Source organism: Vollenhovia emeryi, unplaced genomic scaffold, assembly GCF_000949405.1.
Source record: "Vollenhovia emeryi isolate VEMERY1.0 unplaced genomic scaffold, V.emery_V1.0 DF939128.1, whole genome shotgun sequence".
In the NCBI taxonomy this organism is placed as follows: Eukaryota; Metazoa; Arthropoda; class Insecta; order Hymenoptera; family Formicidae; genus Vollenhovia; species Vollenhovia emeryi.
Window position 1 is genome coordinate 1,384,872 of NW_011967238.1, and position 21,862 is coordinate 1,406,733.

A 21,862-nucleotide genomic window follows, 5' to 3' on the forward strand; every position below is an offset into this window, starting at 1 on the left:
GTACTTGCAGTTCGATCTCTTTTACTGCCTTAGAGCCTACTATATAATAGAATTAAAGGTGCAACATAGGGCGAAAATGTCGACTCGGGTATCGTATACATTTTCATCGTATGAGTTTTCATTATGCACCCAAAAGTGGGATATTCTTTTACCTCGCGGCCACTCGACTCGTCCGGCGAAGAAGTTGCGGCCGCAAGGAATTCTCGCGACGCATCCTCCCCGCCGCGATGTGGGGGTGGCTCGGGGACACGACTCGCCGTCACCGGGGGGCGATTCCGCGGCGCAGGGCGGTTTTAGTCACTCCCACCTGTGCCGGGCCACGTGGTATCAGCCGCGACACCCCGATGTACTCGACAGCATCGCCGCCGATGACGAGTACTTCTCTATCACCGTCACCGCCGTCGTCGTCGGAGGTGCCTCCTCCGCTACCACCACCACCGCCGCCACCACCGTCACCACCGCCAGCACCACCGTCATCATCACCCACCCGCGTTCTCAGTGTCAAGCGGACGACGCGTCTGTCGACGAGTGCGTTGCCTACCGCGACGAGTTCGAGAGGAGAGGCCTTCTCCTCCGATCGCGGCTTCGCTACCGATCGACATCGCGCGCACCGAGACGCCGCCGTACTCGTGGCCTCGACGTCGACAAACGTCGGCGAAGGCCGGGCCGACGGTGTCGTTTCGCGTCGTTTCGCGTCGTTTCCCTTCGTCGATCGGCTGCCCGCTCGGTCACGTGCCGGTCAGCGTACACGCGACTCGAGTAGACGGTGGTACTGAACGGCCGGCACGACCCCGTCGTCGCCGTCGAGGAGGACCGACCCTCCAAGTACGAGGGTATCGCCCGCCAAGAGGGAAGGCGACAGGCCTTCTGGCCTCTTGTCGAGGATGTCGCCGCCTCCTCGTCGTCGGCGACGACGTGGATGTACGCGCTTCTCGGTAAGGGGCTTCACGCGAGGACGCGCGAACGCTCGCGATGTGCGAAGTACCGCGATGACTATTCCCGTTGAGACGCTGGAAAAAAATTACTTTCATGTGCTCCCGCGTGCACCTTATCGTTCGTGAGATTCGTCTCCGCGAGTCCCGTACAAGTCGACCCAATATATAAAGTGCCATCGTGCAATTTTTATTAATTGCTCTTCGCTTATCGCGTTTACACGAGTGAGCTTTATTCGGTCGCAACTTCTTCGTTCCGACATACTTTTAGACAATATATGTATTGCCTTTCGCATTTTCAAGTAATTGTCAACGGATACTACAGTAAGCCGCAGTTTATCTACAAAGATGATAGTTTATAAACTGCGAGTTTGATAGTGATTTTTAAGCCAAGTCGGCAAAGTGTTTATTAATCGGTCTGCTTTACTTGCAGAAGTGCTTTTTCATTGGTTTCTTTCAATTGAACAGCTTGGGGTCAATTCTGTATCTTTATACATTGAGAGACCCATTTTGTTGAGTGAAACGAAATGATTTGATTGAATCATTTTGTTGACTGAACACGTAATTTGGTTGCATAGAACGAAAAATATGTTGCTGAAAAGAAGTTAAATGTTACAACAATCGAATATTTTGTTTCCACGAGTTGTTTATTTGAACAAAATTTTATGGTTGAGCTAACAAATTCGTCCATCTCATCACGTCCTAAATAATTGTGTTTGTTGCGTGAACCAAATCGTTTAATTGAATATTATAAAAGGATTCTGCGCATGTTCACTCAATCGAATTTGTGTGTTGATATAACCAAATTTTCCAACTAAATTTTTGTTGTTGTATCACCTGAAAGATTTGTTCGCTCATATCCAAACAAGAAATTCAGTCGAGTCAACTGAATTTTGTTTCATTCAACAAAATGGGTCTATCAGTGTACAATATAGTAGAAATGTTAAAAGTTAGCGGGACGGTTAAAAAGAGACAAAGCTATTCACTTTTAGTGCTTTCTCTATAGTGTAATTAAGATACAGAATTAACCCCCTCATGTCAGTGACATATTATTGTCGCCCAATTATGATTTTCATCAATGCGTCATCGGACGCGTTGTTTCAGTAATGATTACTGGGATATTCTCGTCACCTCAGGTGCCGTTTTCTGTCTCATTGTTACACTGTAACGAAGTACGTACCCTTTATTTGGATCACAAAGGATATCCTCCTCCGAAGCTTCGTCTTCCTGATCGCCGCTTGATAATCGGCACAATGAACCAATTTTCCAATCAGATGATAATTCTTCGATCTGACGACACTATTCTACCGACGCGACTTACTTTTCGCTCTTTTCGACATCGTAAATCGCAACAGACGCCACCGTCCATTGTGCCGGCGAAGTCAGTGACATCACGATCGCTATCTCCATTGATAAAGGCTATTTCCATTGACGCAGCACGGCGTTTTCGAAGGTCGCGCACGTGTGACGTCGCGCAGCTCCTAGGTAATGTCATTGTCACTATTATCTCAGTCGTCACGTGATTGCATTCTGATGGACGTTTTTTACGCGTCATCGAACGCGTCGAGGTCTCCCCCGGAGAGCACTCGTTGCTTACACGGCGATAAGACGTACATCTTTATCGCGGTTTTATGTAACACTACAACTTCGATGGCATTCCATCAACTACCGCGCGTATGTCTCATCTCGATCGCGACAGAATTAAAAAGTCCAACTTGCACCGACGCTCTCGTAAGACGGGGAAATTATTTTAATTAAAAGAGATACACTCTCGCGCAAGAGTCTCGCCTGCGAAAATTGTTATTAAATCTTAACGCAATAGAAACCGCGAGAGGCGATACATCGCGCGCGTCTATCGAAGCTTGCTGAAGAAGTCCCGCGCACGTTTATCCATAATCATATTTGAAATAAATATGCGCGCCGGTCATTACGATTTTATTACCGTAATTTCGCGGGGTTTTTTTTCCTATACAAACGGTGTGAGAAAGTCGCGTGAAAGGATTCGTATTTAGCAACGCACCGCGGAGATGCTCGAACAAAGATGGACGTTTGAAATATTACTCCGTAGGAAAACGTCTCTTTCGTACCATTGGCGCGGCTCGCGCGTCCAACCCCCCGGAACTGGTTTCTGGATTCAAATCGACGAGGTCTCTCCTACGGGGAGCATTCCTTCTGTTCGCCGCCGCCGCCGTACGCGCGTTAATACGCCGCGGAGCGAAATGTCATAAAAATGCGGAATTGCCTGGCGGGCAGCGGCACGAGGTAGCAATTAATGCGCCTCCGAAGGCGGATGATTCGCCATGGGTTCGCGTTGATTGATTGCTGATTTCGTCGTCCGCCCGTCGTGGTTCTTGCCGATCTAGAGCCGATCTTGCGCAAACGTCCTTTGTGAGTCCTCTCCGATGCTGGATGGATGATGTGTACGGGTCGACGCGCGGTACATGCGAGATTTTTCGTACGGGGAAAGTATATTAGTCTCGGAGGAGGCACCAGACTCTCGCATATCGTTCAGTCGCCGACTAGCGTAATTTATACGCTTTTGGCACCTCGGCGAGGAACCTTCGCGCTTCTCGGAGAGAACGTACCTTTCTCTCTCCGTCTCTCTTACCGTCTTCCTCGTTATTGCGTCATTATTAATACTCTACGTGCTGTCGACGGTGATTCGCACGCATTCCGGAGTCGCGCGACGCCCGACGATACGTGCCTAACGGCGCTCGCAATCGCGTCGTGACATTGGCGCGCTGTCACCCAAGGCCGAAGATTGCGTTACGCACATGCGACAGATTCGTTCCGTCTACTTCCCTGCTTCGTGCGACGCTACGACGCGGCCACGTGGCGCACGTCGCGAGTTCGCGGAACTGTATTATGAAATTGGTCATCGACGCGCGACATCGACGAGGAGAGGAGAGCACAGTCGGAGCGATTCCTCCCGTATTTTTTCTCATCCCGACGCCTCGCGGTTGCGATTGTCGCGGTGTCTCCTCCGCCTTCGACACGGGACAACCGCATGCCAATATCGTAGCCGATACTCTGGAAATTAATCAACCGTCTAAGATGAGGGACTACCGGCTTGGAAAGTCGCGCCTCGCGTGGGTTCACGCAAGTGGATAATTATGCCCTGGCTCCCGGATAATTGCCCGCCGATAGCGGCTCACCGTATTTTGCATTACGCAAATTTATCATCACAAATTATCGTACGCGCGACTGTCGACGTGCTCGTACACGCGGACGTCTCGTAATCCTTCAGGGCACGCCGAAGATTTACCGTTACGAGAAGTATCACCGCGAAGCCGTGTTCCAGTAGTAAATCTCTCGTAGTAAAATCTCTCGAAAATTCATTTCAATCGCGAGCCTCGCTTCGACTCTATCGCGGCCGGGCTCCGGAGCTCTCGTCTCGTCGAGGTTCCTCGCGCGAGGAAGCTTTTGCACGTCGCGAGCGTTCTCGCGCGCGTCCTAGCCGGGAATCCCTCCAGCGTGGCGAATCGCTCTGTCGTTCTCCAGACGAGGGTAGTCTACTGCCGGACACCAGCAGCGACGGCGTCGTCGAGAATGACGACGCGGTGGTCGCCGCAAGCGATGGCGCCTGCGTGAACGATCGCATGCTGCATTATCATCAACACCAGCATCAGCAGCATCCCCATCAGCCGCAGCAGCGTCATCACCATCGTCAGCTGCAGCAGCCGCAGCAGCATCCCTCGGCGGAGTCGGAACTGGACGATCTCCTGCGATTCCGCGGTACCGCAACCACGACCGGACAGGGACAGGAGGAGATGGTGGCGCAGGGAATGGCACAGGGCTACACGCAGCTCCTGCATTCGGCGGCGGCGGTGCCGGCCCAGGAGACGCAGGAGTACATCTCGCTGGAGGAGCTGCAGCCGCGCATCCATCACCAGGAGCACCACCGCGCCGTGCACGACACCTGCACCCAACTGGCCACGTCCGCCTCGCAACTGTATCATCAGCATCATCAGCATCAGCAACAGCAGCGAAGTGGCGGCGGCCAGCAGCAGCAGCAGCAACACCAACGAGATTATTATAATCTCTCGTCCGTGCAGTAAGTTCCGTTGTCCCGCTTGTCGCGTTCGTCACGAATATGGTAATACGAAGGACGATCTTAATTAATGTATACGCAATGTATATCGAGATGCGAATGCCGCTGCGACGTTGCAACGAATGTTCGGATGATCGAATTATGATTTGACCTTATGAACGGAACTGCGCCGTTACGTTGTTTTACACGCTACAACGTTATTTGCATTTGCATCGTGCGCGACAACAGTCGATAAGCCTCTCGGCATAATCTGCTGGAATCGGCTTTGGGATTATGACCGGTGTCGTCAACACCGAGTTGTCGAGTAATACCTGAAATCACTCGGAAATTGGTTACTCGTGTGCCGAGTGTCTCAATGCGATGCGGCAAAATTAGCAAAAGGAGAAATACGCGGCTCGCATTCACGTAATTATCTTAGCAGAGTAAACGGCGGGTTACGTGGCGCAATTCCTCGTGAAATTTCTTTGCCACGTGAATCTGTAATGTACGAAGCCCCGTGTTCCACGATCCAAGAATTGTGTCCAAGTTCTAGTTCCGAGAAATGTGCAGCCAATCAATTTTGCAGCCTTTCCGTAAAAGGTGCAAGATTGATTGGCTACACATTCCTCGGAACTAGAACCTGGGCACAGTTCTTGAACCGTGGACACAAGGCTCGAGACAAGGGGCGAAGCGAAGGGCAGTGTCAATCATCGCCAGTTCAGCGTTCACGCTTTGACGGATCTAAATGGCGTACGTCCATAATAATTAACGGCAACCCGAGCAAAATGCGCCGATACAGTTTGTAGAGATAATCGCTTGACAATCTTTTCTCTCTTTCTCTCTCTTTCTTTCTTTACGTTGCTCCCGATTTTCGTTTGCACGTTTTGATCGTAGTGCAAACAACGGAGACCAATGGGAAGAGGGGGGGGGGGGGACCACGCGCTTTCTATCTCTCTGTCCCCTCTGCCACCCTCTTTCCGTTCCCGCACCCCGACCCTCGATATTTTGCACGAGTCGCAATGCATTGCGTAATGCATCTCTTTATCATTGTCTCGCGGTTCCGCAACGAATGCAATTTTCATGCGCTACGTTGGCTACTCGATCAGACGCAGTTTCTCGCGTCCACGCCTTTGAAATTATTATTATTATTATTTTTCTTTCCACGCAGATATAAATGCCGTGCCACTCGTGATTTATCGATAACCCTGACTAATTATAATTACATGACGTAATTATATCACGGTTAGACTGATTAGGTTTTGCCTCAAAAATTCTTTCGGTGAAAATTAGATCGTGATCGAGATAGGACAGTCTTCGTGTCGTAGACAAGTCCCGCGGCTGTACTTAACGTTTATTAGAGGTTGAACCGAAGCACGCCCGGGAGGATTAAACTCGGATCCGCGGATCGCAGTCACTCGAGCATTATAGGTATGTCAGCTGCACGCGAGTTCCCACCTGTCGCGTCGCACACGACGCGTCGACGCCGTCATATATCTATGAATAAATAGAATTACGTTAATCGTCTGCATTACATCATAATACACGGAACTATCTGCCGTTGGCGAGGTTACCGGCAGACCTTGGTTCCCCGTTTTTCAAACCGAAAGCAAATACCCGCGGTTTCGTTCCTTGATGACCTACGCCCAACAATTAATCCGATGTTGATTCGTTTCTTTTTACGTACTAATTAAATTCTAAAAAAATTCTCCAAAAAATTCCGGGGAAGTTGTAAAGATGAGATATCAAAATACCTCTTTGCAATGCTTGTTTTGTAAAACTAAAGAGAATGATCCTCACGTTGAAATCATTTAGACTACGCTCGCGTGCTCATAGCGATACAATTCAACTATGCGACTTGCTGCACGATTATACATCGGACTTGCCATATCCTTACGTGCGATTGACAACACGATAACGCGATCGAGATTTAATCGATCGGCAAAAAGTTTTATATACGCTCAAACAGGTAAGGCAAATCGAGCGGTTGGATCGATATCGCTCGTAAGGAGCTTATAGATCGTAAGGTCGATGACGATAGTTCAATACTCCCGGATGTGACGTTGGTGCGACTATACATTACACGCCCCGCATATGATTAGCGTACCTACACACAAAAATGCTGTGCGCTCCCAGGCGACTGCAACTTTCCCTATTCCCTCGGGTCTTGAAAATATATAAATCTTGATAACTCAGTAGCTCGTTACTCGAAAGATAACGATTAGAAATTTAATAATAATATACGGCGAATTGAGTTTCTCCTTCAATAATTCCTCTTACAATAATCGCCCATATATTTTGCACAATTTTAAAGCGGTTTTAAATACAGACTTATGGGGATTTCTTTTCCCTTCGCGACTCCTGCAGAACACTGGAGAAACTTTACCACGCGTCGCGCGATTGTACGCCGCGACTTGATCGATTTATTCAATCGACAGTCACTCCAACACCCACGGCAGTCCATTTTCCGTATTGGCGATTAGAATGCGGTCTGACTTCGCTGCTTAAAATTCGCTTGCAGAAGTTCGTGCTCGACGGTGTATTTTGGCGAGATAGGCACGGGTTCCGGGGTGGGAGAGCTAACCACCGCCTCGGCGGGGGGTGGTGGCGAAGGTCTCGCCCCGACTCCAACCCCCGCCAGCAGCAGCAGCAGCGGCAGCACCGCCAGTACCACCACCACCCCCAGCAGCCCAAGCACGACCGCTACAGCTACCACCACCACCACCTCCACCAGCACCACCGCCACCATCCCGCAGGTTGCAACGGGGGCTGAACCGCCCCAGCACATGGAGACACCCCCGACGATGGTCCCCGACCAGCAGGCACCCGCCTCCGGCCATCACTATCACCACCATCACCATCATCATCATCATCATCATCGGCATCATCGTAGCACGTCCACCACGCCTAGCCATGGACCGGCGACCGACACCTCGGACGAGTTCGCGCCGGTCTCCAGGAAGCGGAAGCTTTCTTGCCAGTGAGTTTACTCGCGATCTCCCCAACAACTTTGAGGGTTCGTGCCTCTGAGGGATTAACGGTTGATTTCACCAGTTTCTCTCAAACCAGACGATACTGACTGAGCTTGCGACGGGTCGCTAAGCAAAATTCGCCGATATCCTCAATACGATACGTTATTTAAAAAATTAACAACGGATTTAAAGCACTGAAATTGAGGAAGCACAATTACCTGTAGAGTCTTTAAAAAGGTGGGAAATGTAATTGTAACAAGTTTTAACGCGTTCATATTAAATGTGAATTCGATTCCGAGAAGGGACCAACGATTTAACGTTGATGAAAAGATGGGAAATAGGGACCAGGTGAAATCGACCTGTGAACGTTTTAGCGCATCGCCGTCATCTTAAGCGAACGAATAGAGAGAAGCGCTAGAAACGAGGCTCTCATCGGGAATTCTTGCGCGGAATCTCGCGCCACGTGGAACAACGTTCTTTTGTCCGTAGCGCCCGCAGGCAAACACACCTAAGAATTGGCCGTGGCAACAACCGCTCCGTTTGCCGGAGCACAAAGCATACGGCTCGCTCCCGCGGCACGTAGGTGGAAGTCGTATCGCGGAATATTACACATTAGCATGAAGCGCGAAACGAAACCCGGCAAATGCGCCCCGCCAAGAGTCTCGAGTCCCGCGAGCTGCGGCAAACAACCCGCGACAACTAGCGACTCACCCCCTCGGCCTCTCCCCCTTCATCCACGTTCTCGATACTCATCGATGCCGATGTCTCGAGACATTTCGCCCCGCGGTTCCGAGTAATTACCCAATCAAGGTGTCGGATACGCGGTCAAAGGGTTAACTTAATCGTCGCGATAGAACGGAAGATCTGCCTCCCCCCAAGACTCCGACCGGTCGAAATTGCCTCCGGCAATTACCTGCGTTACCTGCTCGCGGGCGTGATGCAACTGGTACACTTGTCAGATAACTTGCCAGAGAACATGCATGTCTAAAAGACATCTTTAAGACGTTTATTAGACACAAGACGTCTAATAGACGTCTTAAAGGTGTCTTTTAGACATGCGTGTTCTCTGGGTTGTCATCGAAAACTCTCCTTTCTCGAGCGTCGCGATCGCGAACGGACCTTGCCTCCTCGCGTGCCGCTCGCGTCATCCGCGTGTCAGGGTGCCCGCTGAATTTTTTGCCTCGTCTGGAATCGTACGCGATTCGTAGCGTCAACATTTTTTGCAATACAAATCAATGAATGTGCAGTCATTATGCAGAGATAATGTGTATCTATATCTGAGAACCCGATCTCTCGTCGTCGATGGCGTTAAGCGAAATTGAAATGCATGCGCATTTTTATTGTGGTCAATATTTACGCGTGTCTCGTTTCCGAGGTGAGTCTCGGCGACGACGAAGGAATCGTGTCGACGAATATTTCCTCGCGAGAAACCCACGTGCGACTTTTCGAGCTCGAGACACAAAGGACGGGGGGAGGGGGAGGGAGAGGAAGCTCTACGCGGGCGAAACTTGCTGAAATTTGCCGTCAAAGGGGTAACACTCTCTGCGAAGGTCGTAATATGCCGAAGAAATTGTTTTCCTGTGATGTTTCGACCGAATTTAGTCGCCACGGAGGGACTTCGTCAATTACGTACTTAGATTACCAGGCGCGCTTTAATCGGTAAAATTATATCTCGCAGCAGAGGACGGCGGTGGAATCATCACGCCCTGGCGAAAATTCTAAGCGAGAGATGATAAAAGCTTATATTTATTTATGAAGAGTTTTATCGATAGTTACTTTGTTTATGAAGAGTATTTTATTGGTGGTTACATTGTTTGGAAATACGTTGCAAACGCCTGGTTAATCCTTTAGTGACAATAACATTTTACAAACTCTTGGAAAACTATAGTGGAAACGTTTGGCGTTGTGTCATTAAACGCAATTTGAACACTTGCAACCGTGAACGTGTCTTAAACAACTCTGTTTAAATTCATATCTCACAAACAATTCAATAAATGTTTTTCATTCGAGTCAAATGAAACGTTGACTCAACATTTAAACAAACTTCTTAATAAACTTTTAATAAACATATTATTTTCGCCAGGGCGTGCCGTTGATGTAAAGGTTCCTCAATTAATATGAAAAATAACAATTACAAAATAATTTCTTACAATATTCCCTCTAAAATTCAATCAGTGAACTATCACTGAAAACAGTGAATAATCACTGATTTACAGTTACAAGTGCACCACTGCGATTTTCAGTGATAATCCACCGATTGACTTTTAGAGAGTTAATTTCTTTGCAACGTCAGTGTTTTCTTGACCGTACCTGGCATCTTTAATAATGCAGAAAATTTATTGCGAAAAATGTTACCTCAGCCAGGGTTTGAACCCGGACCTCCCTACACTCTAGGCGAGCGTTTTTCGCAATAAACTTTCTGCATTATTAAAGACGCCAGGTGTGGTCAAGAAAACACTGACGTTGTTAATTACCGCTGGCGACATTGAAGAATTCTGATTAGTTGATCACCTTATTTGGTTGTTTCGAATGCTTAATTTTCTTTCTCCAACACCTCGTTGAAGAGGCGCCCCACTGTTGTCTGTTTCAGCGTTGGAAGCGATCTCTTGGACGATCTGGGAGACGACACCAAATCAGTTCGCACAAACGACGACAGTAAGAAGTAAGTGAACGTATCGAAAAGAGATATTCGGTGCCCTCGGGATTCACGAGCGGGGAGCGCTCCCGCGATACAGTCGGTCCGAATGTTTAGTGCAATCCTCGATCGGCGATTACGTAGTATTATGTCAGATATTGCCAAGGTGAGTGCCACCTTGGCCTACCTCGATTCTTTGCTCCGGCTTCACCGGCGACGTCACTAAATCCGACGTGTTACCTGCCGCTGCGCGATGCGAGTTGCACCGCAAAAGCAAAATCGTTCGGCGAGGCTTTTATTGTTCCATTAACGATTGATTTCCAAACAAAAGAATTTAAATAGATATTTACATAGATATTTCATTTAAAAAAAAAAGCCATTAAAGAATCTCGTAAAGCAACGCTTAAGAAGTGCCTTGAACCTCCGGACAGTTTCTTCAGTTGTCTCTTAATGATATTTTTACGAAATTTCCATGTAGATTGAAATGTAATGCATCAAGTCATATCATAATACATGCTTGTACAATGAATATTATGTATATCGTATTACATCGAGCAAACGATACGTTCAGATCAGTAACCCGTGAAAACTCCGCGGCACTTGGTTAACGTTTACGTTCTATAGACCCACTGAAGCCAGATATAAAAGTCTAACGGATATTACGATAACTATTACGATATGTCCACTTGAATCGAGGCGTAATTACGCGATATAATAGCCCGGCGTAGAGTCCGATCGAGACCAGTTTTCTCCGCCGTAGCGATTTCCGCCGTGCAATTTAGCCCCCTCCGGGCGCGATATGAATGCGAATTCTTGGGAGACAAATCAGCATGTACTCTGGAAAGAGCGTCAAATCGCCCCGCGTGGAATTGGACCACGTCGGTTGCCGATCTCGTCGTCGTAACTCACGCGACTGCCCCGAGCCTGCCGAGCTTCCCGAAGAAGTCGGCGGGGAGGACGCAGTAGGTTTAAAGACGCGCGTGGCTCCGGTCCACGTGGATGAAACCTTCGCAGAAAAATTCGCCGCGGTCAGCAGAGTACCGCGACGTTACATCGCTCGGTAACTCTGCACATTCCGATCCTTGTCTCCGTTTCTTGTTTACCTGAAACGGACGGTGGCAATGGGATCCCGCGCGATTAACGAGCGTCCACGTGGACATTTAATCCCCGATTTAAGAAAGAGGAAATACGAAATACGAGAGAAAATAACAATCCGCGATACCGGGACGTGCCGCTTGATCCGTGACTCCCTTTCAGAAAAACGTCGAATTTTCGTAATAGCCTGATTAATATACATGCTCGTATCGCCGAGAAATATACACGTGAAATGTTCCGGAACCCCTTTATTTTATGCAATTATGAAAGTTGTTACGTTGGACGATGATTAGGCGATTATCTTAAGGTTCATTTTTAACTCAGACTGGTGCCGTTAATAAGATTTTAAATAGCGCCACGGGCATTTACAATATCGGGCTACACGTTTTCTCAAACAGCCCGTGTTCTGGTTTATAAATAGCGTAATTTCGCCAAGTTTTCGTACTTGTTTCTATCTTACAAATTCTTTCTATCAATGTCAGACACGTGTACGACAAATCCCGCATTCTTGTCTTCGCCTCTGTTAAAAACTGGCGAGCAGAACCGACGTTTTTGCGCTTCCAGGCAGAACCATAGCGAAATTGAGAAGCGCAGGAGGGACAAGATGAACACGTACATCACCGAGCTCTCGGCGATGGTGCCGATGTGCCACGCGATGTCGCGGAAGCTGGACAAGCTGACCGTGCTGCGAATGGCGGTTCAACACCTCAAGACTATCCTCGGCGCGGTTACCTCATACACGGAAGGTCACTATAAGCCCGCGTTTCTCAGCGATCAGGAACTCAAGACGCTTATACTTCAAGTGAGTCCAACTTAAACGTTTGCGTAACATCCGCAAACAATTGCGGGGACTGTGCGTTAAATTCAATCTCTCGCGATCAAGATTATCGAGAAGAGCGAGCAGGCTCGATGTCTTTCTCTCATTCCGCGAGGAGTAACCGCGAAAGAGCGGCAAATAATTTCGTCAATTTTTCTCGTAATCCTTTATAAAGAACGTCTTTTTCACTTCTCTTTCATAAGAAATCACTAGATTTACGATTTGCTCGCTTCGTTGCGTCGCTTAGTTGTTGAAACTAATTTCCGAATGAACGCGACGAGCGTGCCAAACGCGACCGTGGGATCGCATAACTCGCCGGAACGAACGGTCCCCGGTATCGTTAACTTGAAATTCATTTATGACACGTATTTTTGCCGCGGCCCGTAAGAGGCCGAGCTCCGGTGTCTTTTGTAATCCTTTTGCACGAGATCGAGCGGAGCGAAACCGGCGGGTAACTCCCTTTCTCCAGCGTGCTACGGATTTTTATCCGGCTTGGTCTCGTGCCGCGGCACGGCGAAAGGAAAGGTCCGAAGCATGTAGATTTATAGTATCGCGCTAATAGTACCCTAGGCCGAGGCGCTCTCAAATCACCTACGCCTTTAATTCCGAACCAATTAGCGTGAGAGAGGTTCCAGCCGGCGGAGAACGTGTGTGCGTCAGTAGAGAGGAAGTTTTCTCCCGTCGTAAACGAGCCTGCGTGCGTTTATGCGTCCCTCTGGCTTCTTGACGAATGCATTGGATTACCACTTGCCCTCCTTCAACAAGTCTTTCGTGATAACAACACGCACCTACAGTGCCTGCTATAACGTTCTTGTTATAGCAAAACATTATGTTACCGCATTTAACACAAAAACTTTAACCGGCATTTTTTTAACAAGAAAACACAGACTTTCCAACTGTGTACATACATTCAAATAGCTCAGTCTCGGAAACAGTGGGGAATCGGACATGTATTCATGTGAACATCGTTGCTTAAAATGACCGACACTATCACCTCCCAGAATATTGACCTTTCCTCCTGGAACACCCTGTGTATCAACCAAACCATTAATAACTGGTCAACACTGATACATCTTCTGTACACCAAATGGATACGTATACATCTAGGAGAAGTTAAATATACGTCGACAAGATATCGACAAAGTATCACGCGGATCTCTATCGAGCCTCTTGCGAGGATCAATGAGGAATCCAGTCGTCGTGAAATAAGACGGTCCGAAAAATCATGATCGATATTGATTTCATCAGCGACTTTTGAACCTGGCTCACTTATGTGTTTTTGTCACAATGGCAAGAACATTGCAATTCACCGCGTGCCAAAGTGGCCCCGGTTCTTCAGGCGCACGGGAAGCGGGGGTACAATTATTCACGACGATAGAAATCGTATCGGTTGCGCGAGGCGTACACTTTGCCACGTCCGCGGCAAAGGAAAACGACGAGGAGGAACACTCCGAGCGGCCGATAACTCCTATCCACCCTAGATTCCGCTTAAACGGAATTGCGCGGAGCCCGGTGGCCGGACCCAGACATTTCTCATTGTCATGTGTACACGTACGCGCGTTTTATCTTTTATCGACGGGGGTCTTTTTTTTCCCCTCTTGGCTCGTTCTCGCGCGTTCGCCGTAGGAAAATATCCGAGAGTGAATGACCACGCCCGGCATACCGAGTCAGATCGCGCTCCGAACGCGCACGATCGCGGCGTAAAGAGCTGGAGTCCGCGAATCGGTGCACTTATCTCTATCCGAGATCCGGCTGGGCGCAGCTGGGAACAACGTCAGGTCTCCCGTCGTTTACACGGGGCAAAAATCGGCATAAACGTCGCGGCGGGCGCTTGATCCGCGCGAAACTCGCCGTATACGGCGATAAACGCGCTCTCGCCTCGCCACCGAAGGTATCTCCGCGTCTCGGAGAGAGTTTTGCCCGGAGTCCTCGATACTTCTATCCCGGTGTATCCGAACTTTACGACCCGGAGAAACGTAGGTGGTACGCGAGTAGCTACGAGAAACTCGAGCACGTCGCCGTTGAGCCGCGCGCGGAATCGCATTGGCATGATTAATTAATGAACGTTACGCGCGATCGGGCGATACGTCGAATCTCGCCAGCGATTATGTAACGCGGACGCTGGCTGGATTGCAACGATGAATGATACGCGCGGTGCTGATACCGGGGCGATTGCATTGCCGGCGAAATCGCGAGCAAAATGTCATAGTGTTCTTCGAGTGGCTGAACACTCTCGCGCGAGAACCGGGAAGTTGATCTTGCGTCCCCGGAATCTTCTGCTCGACATCAACATTAACTGCTACACAGTTGGAAAATTTATGTTTTCTTGTTAAATGTATCAGTGTGATCATTTAACGAAAATGCCGGTTGAAATTTTCGGTTCAGTCAACGTATGCTAACACCGTAATAGTTTGCAGAGAATAATTACAAGATAGCGTTTGCATTTTCGATGCGAAATGTTAATTGCGTTTCTTGTCGATGCTGCGCCCGCACGTTGACGTCGACGAGCGAGCCGCGCTCTGCGCCGTCTTAATCGGATCGTCTTAAATTCTTATTTCTGAAAATGATAACGACGCGCGGCGCGGCTGCAATGCTGCGGGAAACGCGCGATAAGCTCTGCTCGTCAAGAATGGAGATCCGAGGCGATGCGATTCCTCCGATTGTGATTAACGGCTTGTTGTCCGCAGCGTAATGGAAAGCAGCTTGTCTTGTTCCAGGCCGCGGAGGGCTTCGTCTTCGTCGTGGGCTGCGACCGCGGAAGAATCCTCTACGTGTCCGAGTCCGTCTCGCAGACTCTCAATTACTCTCAGGTACCGTCGTCCAGCTCTTCTGAAAATTGTCATTTCGCTTGGCGGCCTATCGGTAGCGCGGCGTATCGAGGGATATCGCGTGAAAGCGAATTTACAGCGCGCGCATAAGAATCCCCCTTCAATGGCTAATTAATCGTAACGTCCGTGCCACCATTAGCCTCTGTCTGAGTAACGTCTGCTGCGCATTCATCTCATTGATTATAAATTATGTATGTCTTGAAATGTTCGGTATATACGTTTGACTGGCAGCGATCGCTGTTGCCACCGTGTCGCAATGGCCGGCTTGCGAACTTATTGGTCTCGCTCGTTGTTTTCGTTCTTCCTCCACGATTTCATTACATTTCTGAATGTCGAAGATAATCGAAGCAACGCATCCAATACGGGGACCAAAGCCAGCGTTTAAATTCACTGAAAAAACATTTTCGTTACCGTAGCTAAGCATGGTTTACTGAAAATATTTTGCTGCCACGGTTTGCTTTGAACTTTAGTTGCCACGTGCAGTTTTTAGCTACGATAGCTACATTTTTCTTTCCGTGTTGACGCTTGTTTCAAAGAGGAGCAGTCGCTTTAGAGAAATTGGCGTAAATGCTACGAATTAAAGACAGATTGGAGCAGCATTGAGTAATTTCAGAGTTTTATTAAACGAAACACTCGGCTGGTCTCGACGTAGTCGAATTAGATTCCTTCGACTTTTTACCGAGTCGCGAACTTTGAAGATTTTATGCCGTTACGCAGGGCGACTTGTTGGGTCAAAGCTGGTTCGACATCCTCCACCCGAAGGACGTTGCGAAGGTAAAGGAGCAGCTCTCGTCCTCCGACCTCAGCCCGAGGGAGCGACTGATCGACGCGAAAAGTGAGTATCAGCTGTTTCCGCGTCACCGCCGCATCTCTGGGATTTCGGGCCGAACGGCCTGCGCGCGGGCATTAATTTCTCCAGCCGCGAAGACTTTCCGACTTCGAAGCCATTAATTATAGCGCCTTTCGACGTTGCCTCACGCTCGACGCGTCGATCATTGCGAACGCAAATTAGTTGCCGCGCGCATCTCTTCCACCACCTTCACCTGATAAATGTCAGTCGCTCGGCAGCATTTGCTCGCGTAAGCTTTGTCGATAAACATCTTTGAATTAGCGTGCCTACCAGATAAGAGCGTTGCGAAAGCTCCGCGGCTCCGAACGAGGAAAGGAGACGAAGAGTCGCCGAACGAGTCTAAACGCCGGGATTCCTCGGATGTTGCATCGCGATGCGATCTGCGATGTAAAGCGTTACGGTCATCAACATATTTAAGGCATTGCAACATTAATACCGTGTAATAAATGTTTACGATAGAGATATGAGAAAGGAATATCAGATACGATAGAAATGAAAGTGGGCCCTGGTGAAAACTTTTCTCTCAGAATTCTTATACGAATTTTTATACGAAAATTTTATACACATTTCAGAAATACTGAGAAAGTCCACTTCTTTTCTTCTCATATATGTAAATATTCTGAGATATAAATGTTTCCAATTCCCGAGTCGAAATTTTGGCCCTATGTTGAACCTTCAAGTTTTACATTTTACAGATGTAATAAGTCAAATGACGGTTCGAAATCACTATCACTTATGTTATATAGAATAAAATCAACCTTTTATTCTGTAAATTTTTACAGATAAATTTTGTTCCTAATAAAATAGAAGATATGTATTGCGTCAGATTAAAAAATAAGTACACATTGTGTTATTTTAATAATTTTACATTTGAAGTTAATTAACACAAGAGCAATATGTTAAGTTAACACATGAATATGTTAACCATTTAACACAAAAATTTTAACCGGCATTTTTTAAACAAGAAAAAAAATTTTCCAACTGTGTATACATGCGACAAATTCTAGAAAAGATATAAACTTTCTCGGTACTGAAAAGTGTTTCAATTTGTATAAGAAATCTGAAAAATTGTGTAAAAAGTTAGAAAATTATGAAAAAATCTGCAAAATTCTGAAATTTACATAAGAATTATAAAAAGTTGAGAAAAATTGTCTCCAGGGGAGGAAAAGAGAGCAAGGTAGAAAGCGGGATGTAACTATTGATCGACGGACGAACGGTTGCTGTCATCGCGATTGTTTTAGCCATGTTACCGGTGAAAACCGACGTGCCCCAGGGGGTGTCACGACTCTGCCCCGGTGCGCGGAGGTCCTTCTTCTGTCGGATGAAGCGTAAAGTCGACGGGATACGCTGCGGCGAGATGCAGGTGAAGGAGGAGGCCGACACCGCCGCCGGCTGCCACAGGCGAAAGAAGCAACAAAACGTAGGTGAGTGCGGCTGTAAATTACCCGGAAATCGCAATCCAATCGGCAGTCGCGGAAAAGCTGCGAATTCGAATCATGGAAAGCAACACGTGTGAAGAAATCCGTCAAAATTTATCGAAGCACCGCGAGAACAAAATTAGTTCTTTTTTTTTATAACAAAAAGATGTTTCGTCGCTGATCAATGAATGTTTCGCTTTTCACAAAAATTATTACACAAACGAACCGTCCGAATATTCTGGGCCGTCGCGTATTTTTCAAAATTCACGTAACACATTTTTTGGGAAGAAGGTAATAATTTCAAGTCGCGTGTCTCTTCCTCAATAGCGGACTTGATTTTCCTTCAAGAAGCAAGGCACTCGCAATGCGAGAAAATATGACCGTGACGGCTCAGGGTGTTTGAATCGGGGATGCGAACGCGTCTTTGGGACAGCCGCACGCACGATCGGAGATACGGCATGAAAATTTGTCGCATGGCTCGTCAAAGGTGAAAAGTGGAAACTGTATAGTATATCGCAGGTGAAAGGAGCGCTGATATATCTTCATCACATCCCGCCGGCGTAAAGTCCCGATGCTTTCCCCTTATCCATCCTCCGCAATTTCGTCTCTGCTACGCACGTGTAAAATATACAATATAATGCAAAAGCCAATTACATTAACATAAATTACAAGCTCTTAATTAATATAATTTATGTCGTTTGCAATGTTTGCCAATTCGGCCTCGATCGGGCGAGTCTGCACAGAGACGCGTCTTTTTTAGATTGGAAGTATTGCGTGATTCAGTGCACGGGTTACCTCAAGTCCTGGGCGCCCGCGAAGATCGGCCTCGAGGAGCAGGAGGGCGAGGCCGACGGCGAAGCTTGCAACTTGTCCTGCTTGGTAGCGGTCGGCCGGGTCCAAACGGCGATATCGACGACCGCGTTGCCGTCGAGGAAGCCGCATTCGAGGCCCATACAGTTCGTCTCTCGGCACGCGATAGATGGCAAATTTCTGTTCGTGGACCAAAGGTCGGTGTAGCGAGTTCGTTAAAGGGGATCGTCGAAATGATTGTCGAAATATTTCGCGTGTATGAGAGAATTATCTTTTCCGTCGTTTAGAGCAACTCCAGTATTGGGCTTTCTACCTCAGGAACTGCTGGGTACGAGTATGTACGAATACTATCACCACCATGACATTCCGCACCTCGCGGAGTCCCACAAGGCCGCGCTGCAGACCTCCGAACGCGTAACCACGCAGGTGAATTGGCGTCGCTCATCGTTATCACTTCGCAATCGCTCCTTCGCCGTGATAATGGGATTAAAATTAATTTTAAAGCATTAAAATTGTTAACACTCGCGGCGATACCGACGCGAAGAAAGATCTACGTCCGCGATAACGATTCCGCGGCTTTTTTTTCATCTCGCGCGTTGTCGCTCTCGCAGATCTACAGATTCAGGAGCAAGGGCGGGAACTTCGTGCGGCTGCAGTCCGAGTGGAAGTCCTTCAGGAATCCGTGGACCAAAGACATCGAGTACCTAATCGCCAAGAATTCCGCTATCTTGTAAGCAATGATTACCGGCATTAAACGCGTCGCGCGCGACGTTATCGTATAAAAAGCTTTCTGTCGCTTCTTCAGCTGCGACGTGCGTTCTGGTGGAAATAACAGATCCGAGGACTCGAGCGTGCAGGGCAACTACGATTATTTCACGCAGAGTAAGTGCGATTTGAAGCGCGCGTTTGTGAGCGCTTGTCGCACCGATCAACGTTTAATTTTTCGTAAACAGGTAACGGTGGATTAGAGAGACTGATCTCGAGCCACGTGGAAGTAAGCAAGATCGGTCGGCAAATAGCGGAAGAGGTACTGGACTCGCAAAGACGCGGAGAAGACTCCTCCTCGGGTAGCAGTCCTGGTCCAGCGGCAGAGACCGGTTTATTGAACACCGAGGTAAATATAAATTCGGCCGGCGCCAGCTGACCATTTCTAATTATTTGCCTTCGCTTAAAGTCGCAAATCACGACGATGGCGTCGCCGGAGAGGATACCTGACGTTTCCCAGCCGGGTGGCATTGGCAGCGACAACAGCAGCAGCAACCCCACGTCGACCACGTTCAACCACGTAGCGAACAACGTGCAGCTCAACAGCATCGCGAACGACCAAGGTCATAGCTATTACTGTCTCTAAGGAGTCGTTTCTTGGTGTGTAGTGCGCTCGCCAAAATTATTCAGACAGTAAAGGAAGCAAAGAGCGAAGCTCTCACAAGTTTTGTTAGCACGCGCGTGTGTGTGAGAATAATTGAACCGATTTAATAAGATTTTTCTTCAAGAGAAAGAGAGAGAGAGAGAGACACACACAGACTACGGAAGGCGAATAGCACGCAGAATGTAACGTTAATTCTGTTCGCCGATACAGCCCAACCGCGCGTGTCGACATTAACGATATCACGCACAACGTAACATCCACCTTCTTTCAGGAGCGTCACCAGACGACGACATGATGGACATGATTGGCGGCACCGCGATTAGCGAATCGCCAAATCCGATCCCGTCCGACGGCAACGACGAGGCAGCGATGGCTGTCATCATGAGCCTGCTAGAGGCAGATGCGGGTCTGGGCGGTCCCGTGGACTTTTCCGGATTACCGTGGCCGTTGCCATAATGCATAACGCACTTTAGTCTGTTCTTTAAGATCGATATCCGTGAATTTGTAGACCTATATACATAATGTACATACATGTTTACGCTATATCCCTTTCTCTATCTCTTGTCGTTGATTTTTCAAAAGGCGTGTCCACGCGGCGTAATCATTTGCGTTCAGCAGCGAGAGACGAGTGAACGAACGCCCTCAAAGATTACAGTGGTGTGACAATAGTGCGGACAATAACGTGGCGAATAACTACGTTCTAGACAAATTGACGTTATACGTGTAAATATACGTAGGCACGCGTGCATGCCACGCATATTACGCCGTTTAAATGTACCTAATTAAATCGTAGGATTATCTGTACGCGAAGACTTTCAGAAAATAAATCTTTTCGCTCGGTCAACGTACAAGATATAAACGCAGCTTACTCGTTATGCGGACATATCAACTCCCGGACGCACCATCTAGAAATGATACATCGATGACTAAATTATACAGATACTACAATTTTGTTTCACCACTCGAATCTGTTGCGAAAGTATCGAAATAATATTTCTAGAGACACGAGTGGAATATGGTAAGAGTTACTGTAAATAACATGACATACTGTTGTAATTTATTGTTCAATATTAAAAGAAGAGACAACAAATATTCACAAGACACATCTCGAGTGTCTAACCGCAATCGGTATAAATAAATGATGGTGAATCTCTTGTGTACGAATTTGAATTATTTGTTGGGAGATGTTCTTTCTTATGTACAAGTTTCCAAATGAGCGATATTTTGAAACAAACGGAACAAATTCTCTATTACATTCATTAAACCTATTGGAATACATTTTGGCAAAAGGTCATAAAATTCGTATTAAAAAATTTTGGCAAAAGGTCATAAAATTCGTATTAAAAAATTTTGCATTCTCCATAGAAGTATAATTCGAGTTGAGAAATAAAACATACTGAAACACGTAATTGCAAAATATTTCTCGTCGTTTCTATATTATTACAAATGTATAAAACGAGAATTTCTTTTTTACATGCAATATACAGGAAACTATGCGATTATTTACATCATGTATACTAATGAGAAAATATAGTAGTGAGTAGAGTAATGGGAATGTAGAAACGTACGGAAAATATTGTATTTTAAAATTTTACCTTGGAATTTAATTCGATCTGCTTAATCTTATCTTTTTAATGTCGCGAATATAATCTTTGAACTATTTTTCAATTATGTGTTTTAGTTTGTTTTATTTTACTAGGTTTATCTTTCGGACTTGACAATTTTTGAAATGTTGCTCCCTAAGTTGTCACTTGACTCTTCATTTTCAACTTTAATGACTAAGTTGGAATCATCTTCACGAGACTTCTTGTGTTTTTTTCGCTGCTGTTTCCTCTCTTTCTCAGAAACATCAATGTCTTCTGATGCTCCATTAGCCGAAATTGTATCCTCCTCAAGTAGTGATTTCCTACTCTTCTTATGTTTTTTGGGGATATTATCGACTTCCAAATTATTCATAGAATCATCAGTTTTCAAGATAGTATCTTGCCTACTTTGATAACGATGTTTCTTTTCAGACTTGACAATCTTGGAAATGTCGCTTTCTGAGTTGGCGCTTGACTCTTCATTTTCAACTTTAAAGACCAAGTTGGATATATCTTCACGAGACTT

The 21,862-nt window shown here is 47.2% G+C and overlaps 2 protein-coding genes across 5 annotated transcripts in view; one reads left to right on the forward strand and one right to left on the reverse strand.

Annotated features, from left to right (window-relative positions):
* The first annotated feature begins 466 nt into the window (after window positions 1–466).
* On the forward strand, window positions 467–20,606 carry LOC105568576 (aryl hydrocarbon receptor nuclear translocator-like protein 1). Of its 3 annotated transcripts, none has more exons than XM_012024367.1 (15): window positions 467–935; window positions 4,434–4,986; window positions 7,481–7,939; window positions 10,522–10,593; window positions 12,226–12,463; window positions 15,181–15,288; window positions 16,024–16,141; window positions 17,398–17,576; window positions 18,358–18,581; window positions 18,672–18,810; window positions 18,996–19,114; window positions 19,190–19,266; window positions 19,338–19,498; window positions 19,559–19,712; window positions 20,025–20,606. In XM_012024367.1, the coding sequence occupies exons 1-15, from the start codon at window positions 920–922 to the stop codon at window positions 20,207–20,209; spliced, it is 2,802 nt and encodes a 933-aa protein (XP_011879757.1). In that variant the 5' UTR covers window positions 467–919; the 3' UTR covers window positions 20,210–20,606. The 3 variants fall into 3 exon arrangements, with proteins under 3 accessions (XP_011879757.1, XP_011879756.1, XP_011879758.1); XM_012024366.1 differs by having other exon boundaries at window positions 15,196–15,288; window positions 17,398–17,580; window positions 18,335–18,581; XM_012024368.1 differs by lacking the exon at window positions 7,481–7,939 and having other exon boundaries at window positions 470–935; window positions 17,398–17,580; window positions 18,335–18,581.
* A 187-nt stretch (window positions 20,607–20,793) lies between these two features.
* Window positions 20,794–21,862, reverse strand: part of LOC105568575 (DNA-directed RNA polymerase I subunit RPA43-like) — a 3,982-nt gene continuing 2,913 nt past the window's right edge. The window contains exon 4 of one of the 2 annotated variants that reach the window (XM_012024364.1): window positions 20,794–21,574. In XM_012024364.1, the coding sequence (XP_011879754.1) occupies window positions 21,455–21,574 (120 nt within the window). In that variant the 3' untranslated portion in view covers window positions 20,794–21,454. The remainder of the gene's footprint in view (window positions 21,575–21,862) is intronic. The other variant, XM_012024365.1, reaches the window with a different exon arrangement.